General features: G+C 38.1%; 1 protein-coding gene across 1 annotated transcript in view; it reads left to right on the top strand.

Moving 5' to 3' along the window:
* LOC129247314 (lachesin) overlaps positions 1–20,497 on the top strand; it is a 151,694-nt gene that overhangs the window by 32,994 nt on the left and 98,203 nt on the right. The window contains exon 3 of the mRNA XM_054886400.1: positions 13,543–13,759. Within this exon, the coding sequence (XP_054742375.1) occupies positions 13,543–13,759 (217 nt within the window). The remainder of the gene's footprint in view (positions 1–13,542; positions 13,760–20,497) is intronic.

Raw genomic sequence — 20,497 nt, 5'->3', positions numbered from 1 at the left:
ATTTAGTGTGTGATGGGGCGTATCGCAAGCCTCGTACAAAAAAAGAAAAAAAAAAACGTAGTCGGCAACCCTGTTCATATACTCATACCAATACCAATTTATTAGCATACTTATATATTTTTGTTTTGTGGAAAGGTGGAAATCCTAGTTAAAATCTGGAACTTGGGAATGTTCCTATTTACCTTCTGTTTGATATCCAATGATGAAAACCTTTATTTTGACCTTTACGCTCTTCATTGCGTGTCCGTTTCTATACTACAGCTGCCTAGTTTATAAGTGTCAAATATGACTGATGTACAACGCCATTTAAAAAATTATAAATCTTCCTATAGGCTGATTAACTCTTTTTAATAATTCCGCTGTGGGTTGGTGCGTGACTACCATTCGCAATTCACAGAGAAAACGTTGGTTCGAATCTCGGTGAAACACCAAAATTAAGAAAAATATTTCTAATAGCGGTCGCCCCTCGGCAGGCAATGGCAAACCTCCGCGTATATTTCTCCCATGAAACAGCTCCTCATAAAAAAAATATCTGCCGTTCGGAGTCGGCTTGAAACTGTAGGTCCCTCCATTTGTGGAACAACATCAAGACACAAATAGAAGGAGGAGCTCGGCCAAACATCCAAAAAGGGTGTACGCGCCAATTATATATATATATATATATGTATTTAAATAGATATGTATGCCTTCTCAAAACTCCTTCTTGCGTACTCTACAAAAAAACGATGGTGTCCGAATGAAAGTAGTTTATATCAAAATTTGGATTCAATTGGGCGACTACTTTAAGTTTTTACATAAATACAAATTAAAATTTATCATATGCCATCATATGGATCAAAGAGTTTATTGTTCCAGCTACGTTATTTTAAATCAATAAAGTCTCTAGACTATCAAATATTCTAAAAAAATTAAGCTATGTTTTTCAAAATCCCTCGTTTTTGCTTTCATTGCTTGCTTGATAAATCGAACTCAGTTCCTTTAACCTTAAGAATATCAAAAGAATTAAAGAACAGTTGAAGGGTTAAACAGTTAAAAAGAGTCTAACCAGAAGCCAAAAAACTCTAACTAGTTATGGTGCATTTGCACTTTATAGAAAAGAAAATAGTTGGATAAATTTTATATCTTTTAGCAAATAATATTTTTTACTACACGTATGCTAACATATCTTTGTATGTATACATGTATACGTACATGTAGCTGTGTATGCATGGGTGCGACAGCATGCCAAGGATTGTGAGCGTTTTATAGAATTCTTTGTTTCTACCCACATAAATACGTATGTATATCTGATTGCCTTCCATGTCGTATTTATTCATTTTATTTGTTGTTGTTGTTGCCTGCCTTTATTGGCTTTACATGCCAGTGGCGACATGGTTCGGCTTTTTGTTTTTACGATAGACCAAATAAGTGTCTTCAACAAATGCACTCAAAATTCCATAGTTATTTATTTTATAAGACTTACAGTGTCATGCAGAGCGGCCAATTGTATGCTGCACAGATAACCAAAAGCCGTGAATCAAGAAGCAGAAAATCGAAAATGTCTGCTATCTGAAAATACGTATTCTGCATTGTAGTTATGGTAAACAAAATGTAAGCAGAAATGGGAGTGCTTATGTGTCCATTTATTGTTTTTGTGTTAGTGCCTGTGTGTGCGCTCAATTGGTATGTGCTAAGAATATTGTTTGTTTGCAGGCACGATGGTATTTGCATACATTTTATTTGAAATTTCATCATCAATATCGGCAATGACAACTTTGCATAGCATACTTTTATGCGCAATTTGAAAAATGAGAGCATCGGTCAATATTTACTTGCAGACATTTGAGCGTTTAAAATTTGCATATATGAGTAAATAATAAGAGAAATAGAATGGAAAGTAAAAACCATTGATTGTTAATTGACTAAAATTTGTGTAATCCAATACTGCCAAGAGCGCTTAGAAATACTAATGAAAAACATTGAAAAATTAAAAAAAAATTGTTTGTTTGCTGACTTTTATTCATTTATATTTCTAACTTTTACATTGTACGAGAATGAAAGTATTTAAGCTTAAATATTTCAAGGAACAAAATCTGAATTCTTTACTTGCATATAAAACTAACCCACTCAGTACACGATTGGTGAAACATAGCAGCTATGCATTCATATACTCGTATGTAGCGAGCGATGCAGCGTCGTTGCCAATGTGGGACAGTTGCAGGGGTAGTATTTAGCAATTTTTCGTAAGTATTCAGTGTACTAATGACCGCTGAAGAAATGGGGGGGACTAGCAAACTATATTAGCGGCTTAAGCTTTTTTCATTGGATTTTTCCATTGCCCATCTGCTCTTTAGATAAAAGCCGATCAAATATACTATATCTAAACATCCTTAACTGTAATTTACGGCTCATTAAAGTTTTACATTGTGTTTGAAATTTCCATGCAATTACTGTTGTATCAAAGTTTAGGAAACGCAATCAATCCAATTTTGTTAACATTAACAATCAGTTACTCTTCACATGCAGTCCATTAAAAGTTGTAGGTACTTTAAGAATACCACAGTTTTGGCCTGCCCTCTCCCTCCCAAAATATTTTTTTCACGTCAACTTAAGGGTCCGTTTCTTTGTCAAGTATCGCCTGTAAAATTATCGCTGACCTCGTAGACTTCTGCGTGCTTTAAGCAATGCAATCGCTGATTACTGATGAAATCTTATCCCACGCATACTTTGAAGTCATGTCTGATGTCGACTGTCTTTTCTGGTATTATCAGCTCTTCTGACAGAGTAACAAAATCTCCTCTGCTAGGCGCAAATTGTGGGCGTACAAAAAACACACGCCTTGTATTTTCCTCTTCATGGCATACTGGTCATAAGGGGCGGCTCACGTACCCCAAATCGATGTACGTACGTCTGCAAGTAACCATAACCTGTCAAGAATTGTTTTAGCTGGAAGTTAAGCTCACGATAGCTTCGATTCGATGTTTAAAATTAGTGTAAAAGTTCACCTTCCTTTATCGGGGTTTTTTAACGTTCTTGTTATTTTACTAAGAATGCAGCCTTCTCTTTTCCCATAATCGCTAAATCGCCTAATCGCGCAAAGTCTGTACAGGGCCTCGTATGGTTTTCTATATGCTTAAATCTCCAAGGATTTCTCCCCTACTGGTGCTATATTTAGCATAGTGAATTTGATGAGGCTATCGGAAATAGCCAGAAGAGGCTTTGGATTGGTGGATGACGACCAACAGTGGCTAATTACGATCGTATGAACCGCTTCAACTTACTGATGAACTTCATTATGTGCGTGATATTCACATATTGAAGTTCGTCAGTAAGCAGGCTTAACAAAAAAGTGAGTGCCCAGCTGCCTAAATCTTTGCTTTACAAAAGCAGGGCAGCTGGTGATGAGATAATTGCCCCTCATCCTCCAGACAGCTTCTGCAGAAAGGACTGAAAGCAATCCTCACCGCATAGACACCTAGCGGACAATGTCCGGTAAGGATCCCAATCAAATTCGAGAGCTTAGCCTTAGAAGTTCCCGGGAGCACCCCCGATGTATCCGTGCCCAGAAGGTTTTCACAACTTTGCGCAGCAGCGCTCGCTGGGTTGACGCGAGGCCCATCTTTTCAGGAGTAGACCACAGATTCTCCAATCGCCTCGTTTTGGGATGAATCTATTTTCAGGGTCCCCTGTTTAGCCAACTCATCAGCCCAGCTGTTGTCCTCAATGGTGTTGTGACCGAGAAACCAAAAGAGCCTAATATCGAAGCATTCGGATGCAATCAAGAAAGAAGTTAGGCATTCTTCAATTAATTTCGAGCGCACAAACAACGAGCGCAAGGCCCTAATTGCCGCTAGGTTGTCGGAGTAGTTATTGACGTCCTTTACAGTAATTACAGAAGCGAGCAACTGATCCACTGCATCCTTAATTCCGGCTACTTCCACTAGGAAAATACTACCGTGGTCCGGAAGCTTAAATTTGAGCTTGATGGAGAGCTCCTCGCAGAAAACTCTACCACCAACTCTATCCTTCAGCTTCGAACCAACCGTAAACATTTTTGCTATGCCCTGTCTCCGAATGTTGCACATCGCCCACTCCTCCCTTGAAGGAAGAGGGATGGAAAAAGTACCGCTTGGACTGAGCGTAGGTGTACAAAGATCCTGCTCCATGGAGATGCACTTAAAGAATACTGGAGTGTCCGTAGGTCCAAGTTTAACTTATATCCCGAACATCTCAATCTGAGCGTGCCTCACTGATACCATGCGGGCGGACTTTTGGACCGCCTCCAGCTTCTTAACTGATGTCATCCTTTCCACCAAGTTTCCCCAGCCAAGGAGTCCGTAGAATAAAATCGGACTTATAATTGTAACTTTAGGCGAGAGGTTCCATCTTTTGCCGAAAGCGCCGCTGCACCCATACAAGGCGACTGTTGCCTTCCTAATTCTCTCCTCAATGTTAAGCTTCCGTGTTAGTCATTTGTTAAGGATGAGTCCCAGATACTTCACGCTGTGAGAGAGCATCAACGGAGCGGCCGCAATTGAGGGGAATGCGACTCTATGTATTTCATATTTCTTCGTAAATAAGACGAGCTCCGCGTTTACAAGATTTACCGAGAGAAGAAATTATTTTTGTATCAATAAGGTCGAAGTGCAAAGCTCATAAAGCATCGACTCTAATCTATTACTATTTATTCCTTGCCTCACTATAGGTGAGCTCCAAAAGGCAAAACGCACACTTGAAATTTATATTTCTCGAAACTCTCATTTAATTAATTTTTCTCTCGAAATAACTTTTGCAACAAAAACAAACACTCAAAGCAAAAAACAAAATAACTTAGAAAGTATGCAATAAAATGTATAAATTCGCAGAAAGCAAGAAGGGGCAGGCAAAGAGCTGTAACATAAAAGCATAAAATACTGCTACTCTGTATTCATTTGCCACACTCGATACAAGCACTTGATTACAATCTCCAATAATGCTCAATGCATGAACCCAGCTCGCAATGCGCTCGCTCCTTGATAAAGCATCAAATCAAGTACCAGCAAGAGTGCTAATATAAAACATTGCTAAACTGCAATTACCAGGAAGTGCTTGAGCAGTGTTCCACCCACACACAGCCACTTCAATCCACTGCAATGGCAGCAAATATTGCCAAGGTGTGCTTTTGCTATTTTTGTTTTCAAATTTTTTTAACCAACGGTAAATATTTACAAATACTGTTTTATGATACATCCAATGCGTTTCTTTCACTGCTACTTTTATAAATGTGTGTGTATGTATTAGTGTATATGTGAGTATGTGAACGTATGGACGAATGCGTGTGTGTGTGTTGAAGTACATATTTCCAATTCTTCTTACACGTATCGATGTCGATGCCATTTCAGTGATAAGCAGCACAAAAAGTGCTGATGAAAGATTGTAGCAACAACTGACTTGTTTGTTGAGGAAAAGTGGCTGGCAACGAGAGTAGTCAACACGTTGGCCGGATGGCAGGTTAGACATTCGTAAGGAACACAGAACGGAAGCGGACTCAAGTGAACTAGAGAAATGCGTTCAGCGTGGTGAAGGAGAAGGGCAAACATGCACGCACACACGCACACACTATAAACAGAAAAAAATGCTTTAGTCTGGCAGCAAAGTTGATCTCCTGCAAAGCATATAATCAAACAAAACGTCGTACATGCCACATGAGTGACATACACACATACATATACATGCATACATACATGCATACATGCACATGCATGTGAGTGTGTTCGTGTTTGCGCATACGTGCATAGTTGTTCGTATGTGCGCGCCTGCCCGCGCGGTAGTCGTAAAGTGTGTGCAAGTGTTTGTGTCAGTCCCGTCAGACAGATTTTTGTTCATATTTCAATGTCTTGCCATGAAGAGACGTGTTCGACTTGACGTCGACTTGTATGATTTTTTAGCTTCTCATTCTACTTGCTGCCCATTTCTGCTGCTGCATGCTTGCCTTCCATTTTACGGTTTCTTCATGCAAGTTCACGCACTGATTTTATTTGTATTTGTATTTGTGTTTGTATTTGCAGCAGTTGAAAAAGTGAGCATCAAGCGTTTGCTGACAACTTGCCATACCAAATGGCTAAAAGGATAAGAGCTCGAACACAGAGGCATATAAACTTGCACACGCACACACACACTGCTATACAGCTGCACTTGGTACAGCGTACAGTGCGTGGCATCATAGCTGAACATTCAGTTTGCACAGTCTCGTGTGTGTGCGCAGGAAGCTTGCAAGCGGTGATGGTAAGAATTTATTGACGCACTTCGTTAATCAGCTCAATCACACATTGGCAGTGTGTGCAGTTGTTTGAAATTGTGTGGCTTGTGCGCCTTAGAGGCTGCTTCCGTTGGCAAATGGTTAATGCCATTTGCTCTCTTTTTCCCTGTTTACGAGTATTTTAGTCAGTTATAGTTGTAGAAAAAATCATCTATAAAATTGCTGTGTATTTTGTTTTGAAGTTGTCTGAGCAGACTGAGTTTATGCGTGGAAGTAACTCACATTGCTACATACTTGCACGCTCATAACATCTAAAGGTAGCAGCAGTTCCTTCTTTAATACAACTTTCAAACTTAAGTGGGGTCTCAACTTTCTCAACTATTGCCGAAAACTGTACAGGAAAGATGTATTCAAGCCCAATGTGAAAGTAAAATTTCCATATTTTTTGAGACAAATCAGTATTTCTTGGGAGCAGAATGACAATACGCCACACGAGCTATTGAAGCCGAAAGACCCCGTGAGCTATATCGAAAAAATCGTATATGTTTTATTGATCTATAAGTTAAAATTTTTTTAACCAATTTTTTTTATTTTGTACGTTAACTTTTATTGCCCAAACCAAAAATGCCTCATACCCACTGATAAAAACTTGGAATTGTTTTTGGAAAATCAAAAAATTTAAGTCTTTACTAATTTGAAATGTATTTATCTACTTCCCTTAAACTTGTAATTGTATATACTTTCCTTACCAATACCTACTTGGATGATCACCAACGAAGTTCTTATCGCTCCGTTAAGGATCAAAGGTCCGCAACAAGTGTTTTCTAATCTGTTCTGTCGTTTGCATGAGTTTTGATATCGTTCCAATTTTCCTAGAGACTCTCCACTTCGATTTTCAGCTGCCTTCTCCAGGCACGAGCTGATCTTCATCTATGTCTGCTGCCTTGTGAGTTCCACGTAATGGCTCGTCCAGCGATTTCGTTGTGTGGTTTGCGTAGCGCATGACCAATCCACTTCCTCTTACGTTTTGCAATTTCTGTATTGATCGGTTGCTGTTATGTTAAGTGCCACGGGTTGTCATTTGTTTTTGCATTGGGCCAGAAGATTTTGATGATTTGGCGATGGCTCTTACTGACAAACACTCATACTTTCTGTATGTTTTTTATTTGCTGCATTCTACGTTTCCCATGCATTCAGCAGCGTTGACTTTATATCCGATTCGAAAATTAGTAATTTTGTACCGCGGAAAATGACGCGCGAGTTCCCCACTAGGACTTTTGCAAGCCGATTAACGACATCTGCCGAAGAGCCGCCACATTTGTCAAGGATGTAGATGAAATAACAAGAACGGTCTACACTTTCCAATGAATTATTGTAGATGAAAAAGTGCTCGTTGCATTCGGTGTTTCCATTTTTGATTTTACAATTTGATTTTCCTTTCATGTCTGCAGCGGTGCGGCCTAAAAGGCAGATGGCATCAGCGTAATCTAAATCCTCGGGCCCCATGGAATGCCTCTTATTTCCTTAGTTGCCTTAAACAACACAGTGTCCAACGCAGTATTGAAAAGTAATGGTTGTAAAATGTAACCTAGCTTCACATCACATTCAACAGCTTATTTGCCACCAAGTTGATTTTGATGAAGAATGCAGCAAGTTGCCTGAGCATACAATGATTTGATCATCTTCTTTGGTATTCCTTTGCACGCCATAACTTTCCAAAAGCCGTCGGGCTCTAAGGTGTCGAACCCTTTTTGAAAGTCAATGAATACTACGTAATCTCGTTTACCTTCATATCTCCAATCTACTGATGACCTCCATGTGCATCCTCGAAATGATAATAATTATAATAAAGGCGCCACATATTGACTACTTTTGGATACTTACATAATTGATTTTTAATTTTGATTATTTTGTTATAGAATGCAATTCATTCTAATCGCTGCAGCTAGCGCCATAATAATCGGAGTTTTTTAGTGTGTGTACCAGATTTATAAAAATCCGATAAATTAACATCAAAATGTCAACTTTTTTTTTTTGCATTACAAAAAAATTTAGGTGACGCTGTTTTAAATTGAATTTTGGTATAACAAAGTGAATGTTTTGACTAGCTTGAAAATTGGGTTGACTTTTCACGATCTTTTCCTGGCGCTCTTTTACCTATTCTCCATACAACGAATGCTCGAAATTTTTTATGTGGACGAAAACACCGAACACCGTAAAAAAAAATTCGCAATTTTCAAACCACTAGAAACTTTCACTTTGTTTACCAAAATTCAGTAAGTTCAGAATTTTTCCAATTCTGATTAAAATTTGCGAAATTTTTATGTAAATTTTTAAAATTTTTTTTAAATTTACAATTTATAATAATGGATTTTATAGGAGTATGAACTATATTTTAAATGTGTAATTAAAACTAAGCAATACAATGCATTACAATACAAAAGCAAACAAATCAACTACTGATACTCGTTAATAAGTCCCTGTGGTATAGTTATCAAGCGCACTTTAGAACCGAGTATCGCACGTTGGTGCTATAAACTAAGCAACTACCCAAAATAGGAGTGAATAAATGCTATCAACTGATTGAGCCTTAGTTTTGCAAAGCGCATCCAATAGCATCGTGTTTCGACTTCTCTAGTACTGATGCACAAATAATTAGTTGAACGTAGGCAATGGAGCAGTACAGAACTAAAGCACGCGGAATTATGGTGTGGTCGAAAAGTAAGAAAGTAAAAATCAAAGAATGTGGATTGTTGAAAGCAATTAATATTTATTATTCAATTTAATCTCCCGCAACTTCAGTACATTTATTTCGATGATCTTAATTTAATTTTCACCGTAATGATTTTGCGGAAGCAAAATACTGTTACACGGATTTTTGTTGAATTATTAACAAATGTGGCGCCTTTAACAACGTGACGAAAGATGCTATTTTAAATAGCATAAAGTTACTTAATGTGTAACCCGCGATTTATCTATAGATAAGGCAGCTATTACCTAGCAGGAAGATAAGGTACCTTGGAGTAATACTAGACAGTAAATTGCTGTGGAAGCACAATGTTGAGGAAAGGGTTAAAAAGGCCAGTAATGCATTGTACGCATGTAAAAGAATGCTGGGCGTTACTTGGAGTCTATCACCCTCTCTGATGCATTGATACTAGACGGCAGTTGTTAGACCGATATTGCTGCATGGGGCCTTAGTATGGTGGACTGCGACAAGAAAACTGACATACTTAATGCCATTGGAAAAGATTCAAGGACTCGCTGCTCTGTGCATAACAGGAGTGATGAAAGCCACTCCAACGGCGGCGCTGGAAATGATACTCGGCATGCCACCTATTGACCTTATGACGGAAAACCTGGCAGCGAAATCCGAGAGGAGGTTAGTGGAGTATTCACCTGCAGAAGATTCGGTCACAGCTCAATAGCAAGGTGGAGCTCAGGTTGCACAGACTACATGACTCCGTACATTAATTGGGAGAGAAGGTTTCGCACTACATTTGAAGAGGAGGGAAGGCACAAAGGCATGAAGCCTGGCCATAGAACTTTTCACATCTATACAGACGGATCTAAAACTTTAGACGGAGTAAGAGCGGGTATTTACTGCTCAAAACTAGGGATAAGGCAGCCTATTCTGCTGCCAGACCACAGCAGAAGTTTTTGCTGTGGGGAAAGCCGCAGAGCTAGCTTACACTCGAACAAGAAAGAACTCAACAAGTAATATATTCGTGGACAGTCAATCAGCAATAAAAGCAATAAGCTCATATTGTAAAGGGTGTTTTTTTTAGAGGTTAGGTTTTCAAGATGAAATAAAACGTATATAATTTAATGTTATGGCCAAGAATTTAGCTTTATTATAAAGATAAGGGTTTGCCATTATGTTTTAAAAATGATTTCGGGCAAGTGGCCGCCGCGGCTGGCTCGAATAAATTCCAGCCGAGAGGCGCAATTTTCGACCACTTTTTGCAGCAATTGGGGCCGTATGTCAGCAATAACGCGCCGAATATTCTCTTCCAAGACGTCAATCGTCTCGGGCTTATCTGCGTAGACAAGCGACTTCACATATCTCCACAAGAAATAGTCCAGCGGTGTTATATCGCACGATCTTGGAGGCCACGCCACAGGTCCACGGCGCTAGATAATGCGCTCACCAAAAGTTTCCTTCAATAAATCGATTGTTGCGTTGGCTGTATGGCATGTAGCGCCGTCTTGTTGGAACCAAAGGTCGTCCACATCAGCATCGTCCAATTCAGGCACGAAAAAGTCATTAATCATGGCTCTATAGTGCTCTCCATTGACTGTAACATTATGGCCGGCTTCATTTTTAAAGAAATATGGACCAATGATTCCCTCTGCCCTTAGAGCACACCAAACAGTGACTTTTTGAGGATGTAACGGCGTCTCAGCAATGGATTGTGGATCATGTTCACTCCAAATGCGACAATTTTGCTTATTAACATACCCATTCAACCAAAAGTGAGCTTCATCGCTGAACAAAATTTTCTTCGATGCTTCGCGCGAACCGAACCATTCTTTTCGTAATAAATTTGCACGATTTGCAAACGTTGTTCAGGTGTAAGTCTATTCATTATGAAATGGCAAACCAAACTGAGCATAAATCAAGTGACAGCTGTCAAAAAGACCATCTACGAAAAAAGTAGTGCCAACTTGAAAACCTAACCTCTAAAAAAACACCCTTAATTAAGTCCAAAAATGTTCAACGGAGTAGGGAGGCCATATCTACTGGTCACAAAGGCATTATGGGGAACGAAATAGTAGATGAGATAGCAAAAAGTGCTGTTAAACTACCATTTAAACAAGAGAAGGACATACCAAAACCGCTAAATACAACATACAATGAAATGGACGATCACATGAAAAAGCGAGTGGAAGCTAGGTGAACTAATCTGACCACATATAAAACAGCAAAAGTCATGTGTAGAACTAACGACAAACACCTGACTCAAATCGTACTTATGCTCTCGCGAAAGGAATGCAGAACTATCATAGGTATGCTAACAGGGCACAATCTATTGGCTGCACATGCGTACAAGATAGGGAGTGCTAACATGGACAAATGCAGAAATTGCAGAGAGGAGGTTAATGAAATTTTAGAACACATTCTGTGCGTCTGTTCGGCATTATTAAAAACGCGTTTAAATGCCTGCGAGCCCCATTGTTTGCGCAAAAAGCGCTGACATCCTACATGATATCTACTTTCAGTATTCATAGACGTCGGTCTCCATCTGGTATCGCTAGGGACCAAAAGGTCTATGCGTGGCCTATTGCCAACCAGGCTTACCTAACATAACCTAACAGATGTGGCACTACTTTCTGAACAATTATTTGTTCTTCAAAATATGGACTATTCACTTATATGAAATGTTTTCGTTATCAGGAATGCCATGCTTAGTCAAACTTAGTCAAACTACAAGCCTTATATAGGCTTCCTCAAGGAAGCTCAGGGGGTGTTGCTATTTTTGAAACGCCCACTATATGGTTGATCTTCGACCACTATTACACACTAAAACCCATTGATGTGCAGTTAGAAATGAAGGAGCAGATCCTATTAACACTTTCATTAGCAAAGGCGTTTACTCCTAAGCAAAGAATTTTATCACAGCGCAAGGCTCGATTCTTTCCATTGTAAAAAAATACAAAGACACGCCAGCTTCAAATACTTCGAAAATGATAGAAGAGATCGAAAATGATCGCCAGATCGAAATACAATTTTTTATGTATTCTGTGCTATAGCCATAAAGCGCACTGTAGTCTTACGTTTGCTGTGATTGTTTTGTTATTGCAGCAGCATTCCTGTAAGTGTTTTTGTCAGTAGAAGCATTAGAAATCGTGCCATCAGCGACCTTCCAGGGACCTTCAGAATATCTGACTATATATTTTCCATTCGGAAATACCTCCAAGATCCTGAAGAATTTCATACCTGCACGGGACATCTGTAGAAACTATAAAAAAATTCATAATCTCTTCTCAACTTCGTCATAAATTATATTTCTTGCATTCTTACCCTTTCGAAACTTTTCGGCGACATGTGCTGCCACATTTGCTTCGTCGTAGCTTCAATCTACCCCTCGCATTACCACGGTTGCTTTTTCTTGAACCCAGTTGCTTTTACTTTCCAACTTTTGTTTATCGAATAAAAAGTAATTTATTAAATTTCAATGCAAAATATTGCAGCGGCTGTTCGACACAAATATTTTCATAGAAGATTTGCTATGCGCTTTTCTGTGTGAGTGTGTGTGTGCATGTACAACGCATAGCATTTCATTAAAAAGTATGTGACAAACTTTCTGGGCGCACAAATTCTACCAAGTGCAATGAGTGTGAAAAGTATTCTTGCCATGCTTGAGATTTCTTGGAAGTTGTGTCATTATTCGCTCTGTTCTTGTTTTTGTTGGGTGTCCTTATTTCACTTAACTTTATTATGTGCGCTTGTGTATGTTTGTCGGTTTTTGTTTTTTCCTTCGATACGTTAATCTCGCATAAAAATTGATGGCGCATTTGCCACAACAAAGTTGAGCTGCTGCAACATGCTGGCATATCATTTATGCGGGCAATTTGGTGGCTGAGATGTGCTTGTTTTTATTTTGATTTTTCTTATTCTTTTTCTGACATCTATGTTTTTTTTTTGTTTTGAGTTTTTTGTTGTTGTTTTGTGCATTTGTTGTCACAGTTTCTTTTTTTTTTTAACATTTTCTCACACTCACATTACAGCTTTGGCGTTTTTTCCGCATTGCCATGATTGTCATACAGGGCGTATGTGGAATTTGTCATTATGTGCCAGCGGGTTGCCTGCACGCTGAGTAGCACAACTTTTGTTAAACTTACTTTTTGATCGTTATTAATATCAGTTTGACGCGTTCGATGGCAGGATTGTGCCAGTAAGTGTATAAGTATAAGGAAAGGTGGTATGGGTTAAGAAAACTGAACTGAACTGAAAATTTATGCTGGCTGTTAAGGGTGGGGTTTTGAGGATATGCACTTTTGACTTGAATTAGCCAGCAGTTTGTAGTATCTGAAATCTGTATTCTTCACATAAAGCTGCTTAATTGCTCAATCAAGGCTTAAGGCAAATATCCAGCATTGTGCTGACATGACAAAAGGACAAATATTCTCGGTGTCAAATCACGCCTTAGTATTCTTCATCAAGCATTCATATTTACAATGTACCACCTAAGCCACATAATTTGTATTCATATCTCTTCTTCTCCTATCTTTTGCTCACACATTTTACATATTCATCTACTCACACTTTCTTATAGCATTTTTTCTCAACCTCCTTCGCTTATTTTTATCGCTTTTCGCAGGTGGCGTGGATGCATTTCGAGCAATCAGCCATATTGACCGTTCACAATCACGTGATCACGCGTAATCCACGCATTAGTGTCACACATGACAAGCATGACAAACACCGTACATGGTTCCTGCATATCAATAACATACAGGAGGAGGACAAGGGGCGTTACATGTGTCAAATAAATACGGTGACAGCGAAGACGCAGTACGGCTTCGTCAAAGTTGTTGGTAAGTCTCAAAAAAAAAAAGAAGTTCATACAAATAAATCTTCACAAATAAACGAAGCTCTGGGAGTTACCAAATCTGCTTATGTAAATATTTAACAAGCATAAGTTGTGGCAAGCATAAACCTTATGCGCCCAGCTATGATAGAAGAGAGCGAAGTCCCCCTAAGGGCACATTTGTATAGTTTTCCACAAATGTTTATTTACATACGCATGCACATAGTTTTATTTATCTTTCCACCTTTGCTCGCGTCATCAGAGCACGTACTTGCTTGTTTACTTGCACACAGCCTAACTAACTGACCAAAGTTGTGCGTGAGATAATTTTTGCTTGCAAGTTTGCGAGTACTCAAACCCATTCGTTGTACATTGGGATGCCGGCAGGATATTTGTTCTCGATCAAAGGGAATATATTCTTTAATTTTTGCTGACTTTTCGTAATATATGTACATTATAAAGATATTTCAGAACAAACTGCTGGGAAATAAAAAAAAATTATAATAAAAGGAAAATAATATATAATACAATAATATTTTGCCAAATACTTTATTTTTGAATGATTTTTTTGATATGAATATAGGGAAAAAAATGTAAAAAAATTTTTGGTTGAATTTCGGTTACAATATTTTTATGATTTTTTTGATCTGAATGTAGAAAAAAATTAAAGCTTTGCGGTACTATTTTTTAATTATTTTCTTGATATGAATGTGGGATAAAGAAAATATTGAACAAAATTTTTTGGTTGAATTTCGGTTACATATTTGTTACATAAATGATTTTCTTCTTCTGAATGTGAAAAAGATTTTCAAATTTAAATTTTTCGGTTATATATTTTAATTATAATAAAAAAATTTAATAGTTATTTTGCTGAGTTTCGGTTACCTTATTTTAACAGTAGCCATAAAATATTTAATGATTTTCTTGATCTGAATGTAAAAACAAATTTAAAATTATTTTTAGAATTTCTGTTATATATAATATATATTTATATATGTATGTATATATTTAAACTCTTTTCTTTGTCTGAATGTAAAAACAAAAAATTATACTAAAATTCCTTTTTTGTGTTTTTTTGAGTTTCGGTTACTCTAAAAAATTTAAAACATATTTTGTTGAATTTGTTAATTTTCTTGATCAGACTGTAGGAAAAGAAAAAAATGTTAAATTTTTTTGTCGATTTTTTTCGGTTACTATTAGGTGCGCAACTAATTCCCGCTGTTTGTGTGCTGGTCGATTCTAACATAACCTTAACATCATAAACCAAACTTAGACATTGGCAAACAAACTGCTTCGACACATTAGTGATTTTGTTTTGGTATCATATACTTTTGGTTTTGTGAAAACGTCTGATTTTGTGCCGAATAATCGTCATTTGCGGGAAGTGTTGATTTTCCTCTTTCATTCGAGAACAACGGCAGCTGAAGCGCACCGAGAGCTACAAAAAGTTTATGGAGATGCTGCTTTAAATGAAACAACAGGCCGAGATTGGTTCCGTCGCTTCAAAGACGGTGATTTTAATGTTGACGCTCGTCCGCGTGAAGGAAGGCCAAAAACCTTCAAAGACGCTGAATTGGAGGCGTTGCTCAATGAGCATCCGCGTATTAGGAGTTACCCACCAATCCATTTCCAAGCGATTGCATGCTTAGGGAATGATTCAGAAGTGGGTTCCTTATGAGTTGAAACCAAGAGATGTTGAACTTCGATTTTTCGCTTGTGAACAACTGCTCCAGCGGCAAAAAAAGAAGGGCTTTCTTCATCGCATTGTGACGGGTGATGAAAAAGGGATATATTACAGCAATCCAAAGAAAATAAAATCATGAGGACTGCCCGGTTATACTTCTACGTCATCGCCTCGGCCGAATATTCATGCTGCGTAGGTTATGCTATGTATTTGGGGGGGCCAAGTTGGTGTTAATTATTATGAACTGTGCTGAAATCAACCGAAACCATCACTGAGGATCGGTATTGACTTCAATTGATGCGATTGAGCCGAGCACTGCGCGAGAAGCGTCCACAATACGCGGAAAGGCATGAGAAAGTGATTCTACAGCATGACAACGCTCGGCCTCACGTTGCCAAACCCGCTAAAACCTATCTGGAAACACTGAAATGGGAAATCCTACCCCACCCACCATATTCTCCAGATATTGCGCCGTCCGATTATCACCTGTTCCGTTCGATGGCACATGGTCTAGCTGACCAGCAGCTCCATTCATATGAAGACATCAAAAAATGGCTTGATCCGTGGATAGCCTCAAAAGATGAACAGTTTTACCGCGACGGTATACGAGATCTACCAGAAAGATGGCAAAAAGTAGTAGGCAGCGAAGGACAATACTTTCAATGATTCACTTGTAACCATTTTTTCAGAATAAAGTTGTATTTTCATTAAAAAACCAGTGAGAATTTTTTTGCGCACCTAATATTATATATTTTAGTTTTTTTCGTGATTTGAATGTAAAAAAATTCAAATTTTCCTCAAATTTCTTCTTTTTTGGAGTTTTGGTTACTTTATTTTAATAATTTTCTTGAATGAAGAAAAAAAAATTAATTGTTTCGGTTGAATTTCGGTTACTATTTATATTTTAATTTTTTTCTTGATCTCAAGTAAGGAAAACAATTTTTTTTAATTTTTGTGTTGAATTTTTGTTAGAATAGTTTAATGAATTTCGTGATCTGAATGTAGAAAAGCTTTGCAGATTTTTTTTTCTAATTTCGATTATCGTATTTTATGATGTTCTTGATCTGAAATTAAATATAAATGTAACAATTTGTTTTTTTTTTAATTCCGGTTACCATATTTTATTGATTTTCTTGAGTCGAATGTGGAAAAAATAAAAAAATTAAAATTTTGTTTTTTGTTTTTGCATTTCGGTTACGTGGGAGAAATTAAATTTTCTTTTATCCCGGTTATTTAATTTTAATTATTTTGTTGATCTGAATGTAGAAAAAAATATAGAAAAGGTAAAAGAAAAAAAAATTAAATTTAAAATTGTATTTTGATATTTTTTTTTTATTTCGGTTTCTATATTTTAATGATTTTCAAGATCTGAAAGTAGCAGAGACTCCTCCCATCCTCTCAAATTAACAGAGGCTATCCTTCTGGAAATTTGATGGATACTAAATAGAGAACTGTTCTTATATTTTAACCAAGCCACACAAATCGCTGCATTTTCGTTTGAAAAACTGGCACTTGTTGCAGCTATGCGGAGAATGGGAAAAAGAAAAAATTACATACAAGTCTGTTTTTCGTTCCGATTTGCTTTGAATACAAAAATTGTCCTTCTTGGGTGCATTTTCCAATTTCTATTAAGCTCATCTGGATTCTTTTCATTTCGGTGAATATTAAGTACTTCTCTGGGAACCCAAAAATTTTAGTGGAATCTGTAAGTCGCGTACTATTAATTTCGATTTCGTAGTCTAAATGGAGAACCAGCCTAGAATGATATTTTCGTGTTTCCAAAATCGCGCTATGGCCATTGTCACTGTTTGATAGCAAGGTTTTTGCCCAAAGATGCTTTGTAGGGCACGTTTTTCAACTTAATTTCATTAAGCAGAATAGCTGAAGAAATAATTGTCCCCACATATTTTAAATGTTTTCTGAACCTTCTAATACGCGTACTGGGGGGAAAAGTAGAGGAGTAGAACTCGACACTTTCAGGGCAAGAAAATCGAACTCTATTCAAATCTTGCGCATTTTACAAACATTATTCGTGGATCTGAAACTACCAACAATTCATTTAACGCAAACTTAGATTCAAAACTGCAATTTTTGCGACTTTGAATTTTGCATCCCAAAATTAGTGCTGGAAGAAGGAAAGCTTATATAGAAAAAATATCTTTGTCACTTAGTATCGACACTTATCTACACACATACATATACACAGGCGCGCATATATGTCATAAAGGAGCCCCATAAACTTACAGTGAGAGTTCCAGCAGTCTAAATGCGCTTACACTTTCGAATATCCGGTCCCCAAACGGAAGAAGCCATTACTTGCTTGCAAAATTGTTTCTTTACATTTTTTAAATCATTTCCGCTATCACTGTACAGCTTCATTCAATTTTTACAGTTCCATAAAATTTCTTTTTAGTACGTATTTATGTGTGTTTGATTAACAGCTAGCACGGGGATGCATGACTTGGAAGAACTGTACTGGGGCATAAAAATCACATTACTCATGTGGGGTTGACATTTCAACATATGTACAATTACATTATTTGCTCGTTGGCGAGCTAGCAGTGCTTCTGCGCTCACAGTGCGCGCTATAAAACATGTAACTCCCAGCATATGCACATTTGTATGTGTGTGTGTGCGTGCTGTGCGTACGTTTGTGAACACATGAAATTGTGCAGGAAAAAGCGGTGCTATACAGAAATTTAAAATTCATGCAACGGGAAGTTAGTTAGACAATTTATACGAATGTAACTGGGAAATGTGTGAATGTAGCTTGAAAACAAAGCTCTATTGATTTTCTCGAAGCCAGAAGAGTGGCGTGAAGGTGTGAATGCGCGTATTATATGTTCATATATCTATGTATGTATGTATGTAAGCAAACGATACTAGCGCTTTCGTGGATCAACAGGCAGTGCGCGAGCGTAAAGATAAAACAAAAAACGCTGCTACACTTCCGCTCAACTTCACTCAAAGCTGAGCTTCTGTGAGAAATTGTTGAATGCGCGAATTCACTAACTGTTATTGATGCTGGCCAATGTGAGGTACGACTTTGAAACGCATTTGCACCGGTGTAGCTTACCCCCACTCCTTTCCTTCCGCAAATAACCTTTCCCATTATTTTCGAAATAACACTTAATACCATTTTTTCCGCCAGCAGCCATTGTGTGGCGTTTATTGGTCAGTTGCATTGCAACAAATGAAAAAAAAAATTGCTTGAAAAAAGATTGAAAATTGTTTATTTGCCTTTCGAAAATCGCCTGCATCAGCGTATCAGTAATGCGAAATGCAGCGGGAAAAAAACAAATAAGCGGCGTCAGCGAGTGTTCTGTGAAAACCAGCAACAAATAAAGTTGCGCGCGTAAAACAAACAACTTAATGGCAACAGAACAAATACATATACATCCCATGCCACACTGTTGTCCTGTTGCACTTGTTTGTTTTTCAGATATATTTTTTAATGTATTTTCGCTTCCACAAATATGCCAAAAATTTGGCAACGAAAGTGCACCCTTGGGCATCACTTGTGGTAGTAGGGGAGAGGGACAAAGGGGGCACTATGTGCTTGTTGTTTTTCGAATGGAGTTTAATAAAATTTTTACCGTTTTATTCCCAATAAATCTATTTTCTGTGCCACCACTTACAAAGACCTATAAACTTTCCTCTATATTCAAGATAGCGAAGGTATTAAAAGAAAAGAAATGATTGCCTTTTTTACGGTAAATTCGAATAAATAAAAATTTCTTACAAGTTTTTTTTATCAAATATATAATCACCCTCCTTGGCAACAGGCGTTTCAAATTTCCGATGCTGGATCGATAAAATTGGGTTTTCAGTAAAAAATCTGGAGCTGCGTTTTGCGCTGGCACTCCGCGTGTTGCAGGAAGCTTTTAACTGTAATCATTTGATGCACACTCATTCAGTCACTTATTGATTCAGCTGTCTGGGCTCAGCTGTTCACCCAAGAATAGCTCAAGCGTTCGGCGTTCTTCGTTAAAACGATCGCAGAAGAAGAACACGCGCTCCGCCCTTTCTATTGCATTGTTGTGCGCTTTTTACATTGGACAAAACGGAGTGCCCTCCATATGAAAACGATGGAGGCAATCCAAGAAGCATCCGTGATCACTCAATATTTGGGTCAAATAGTGGTCACATCTCCGTGATTCCTGGTCACCCAATGGCTAATTTTGGTAATAAGTCTATAGGTTCAACGTCCGTTAACAGACCAGCTGAATGGGCTTGCGATTGACTCAAGTTCGGAAGCACACGGCTTTGAAATGCACTGTGGGCATGAAATATGAATTGATAGAAAAAATGTATTCTAATATCGATCGCCCCTCGACCAGCATTACCGATAACCTGTTAAAAACTTCTCTGCTATAAAAAGGTTATCATTGAAAACAAAAAAACATCTTCCATTCGCAGATGGTATACAAGTGTACAGGGTTGCCCATATTCGACGGACCCATCTGGCAACCCTGGATCTTTTGACAGAGACGTCAGATCGCTTAATGACATACCGCGTTGGAAGCGTCAGTCCAAACAGATTTTAACCGTGGAACAGTACACGCCACGCGAGCGCTCCCAAATTGTTGAAATTTACATTCAACAAAGAAGCCAATTGTGAAAACTTCACGTGCGTATAAAAAAATAAATAATGCGAAAAGTGCGCCTTCTAAGAACACCATTAAACGTTTGCAAGAAAGGTTTTCGACTGGTGATGCTCTTTCTAATCCAAAGAGTCCAAATCAAAACCGACCAAGGCGATCGGATGAGACTATTGCTCTTGTACGGGCCTGTGTTGAGACGTCGCCAAGGTCATACCAAAATCGCCGCTTCAGCAGTTGGGCATTGCTCGGGCCACTTAACAACGAATTATCCGCATTGATTTGCATTTATTCCCGTATAACATTCAATTGACGCAAAGATTGTTGCCTGCGGACAAGCCTCGGTGATTCGAATGGGTCCAAAGAGCCATCGAAATGGCTGAAGATGACGAGCAATTTTGGAACAAAATCATCATGTCCGATGAGGCTCATTTCTTATTGAATGGGACGGTAAACAAGC

This window comes from Anastrepha obliqua, chromosome 5 (assembly GCF_027943255.1).
Source record: "Anastrepha obliqua isolate idAnaObli1 chromosome 5, idAnaObli1_1.0, whole genome shotgun sequence".
In the NCBI taxonomy this organism is placed as follows: Eukaryota; Metazoa; Arthropoda; class Insecta; order Diptera; family Tephritidae; genus Anastrepha; species Anastrepha obliqua.
The sequence above is the reverse complement of the archived record's forward strand: the minus strand, read 5'-3'. Positions and strand labels throughout refer to the sequence as shown.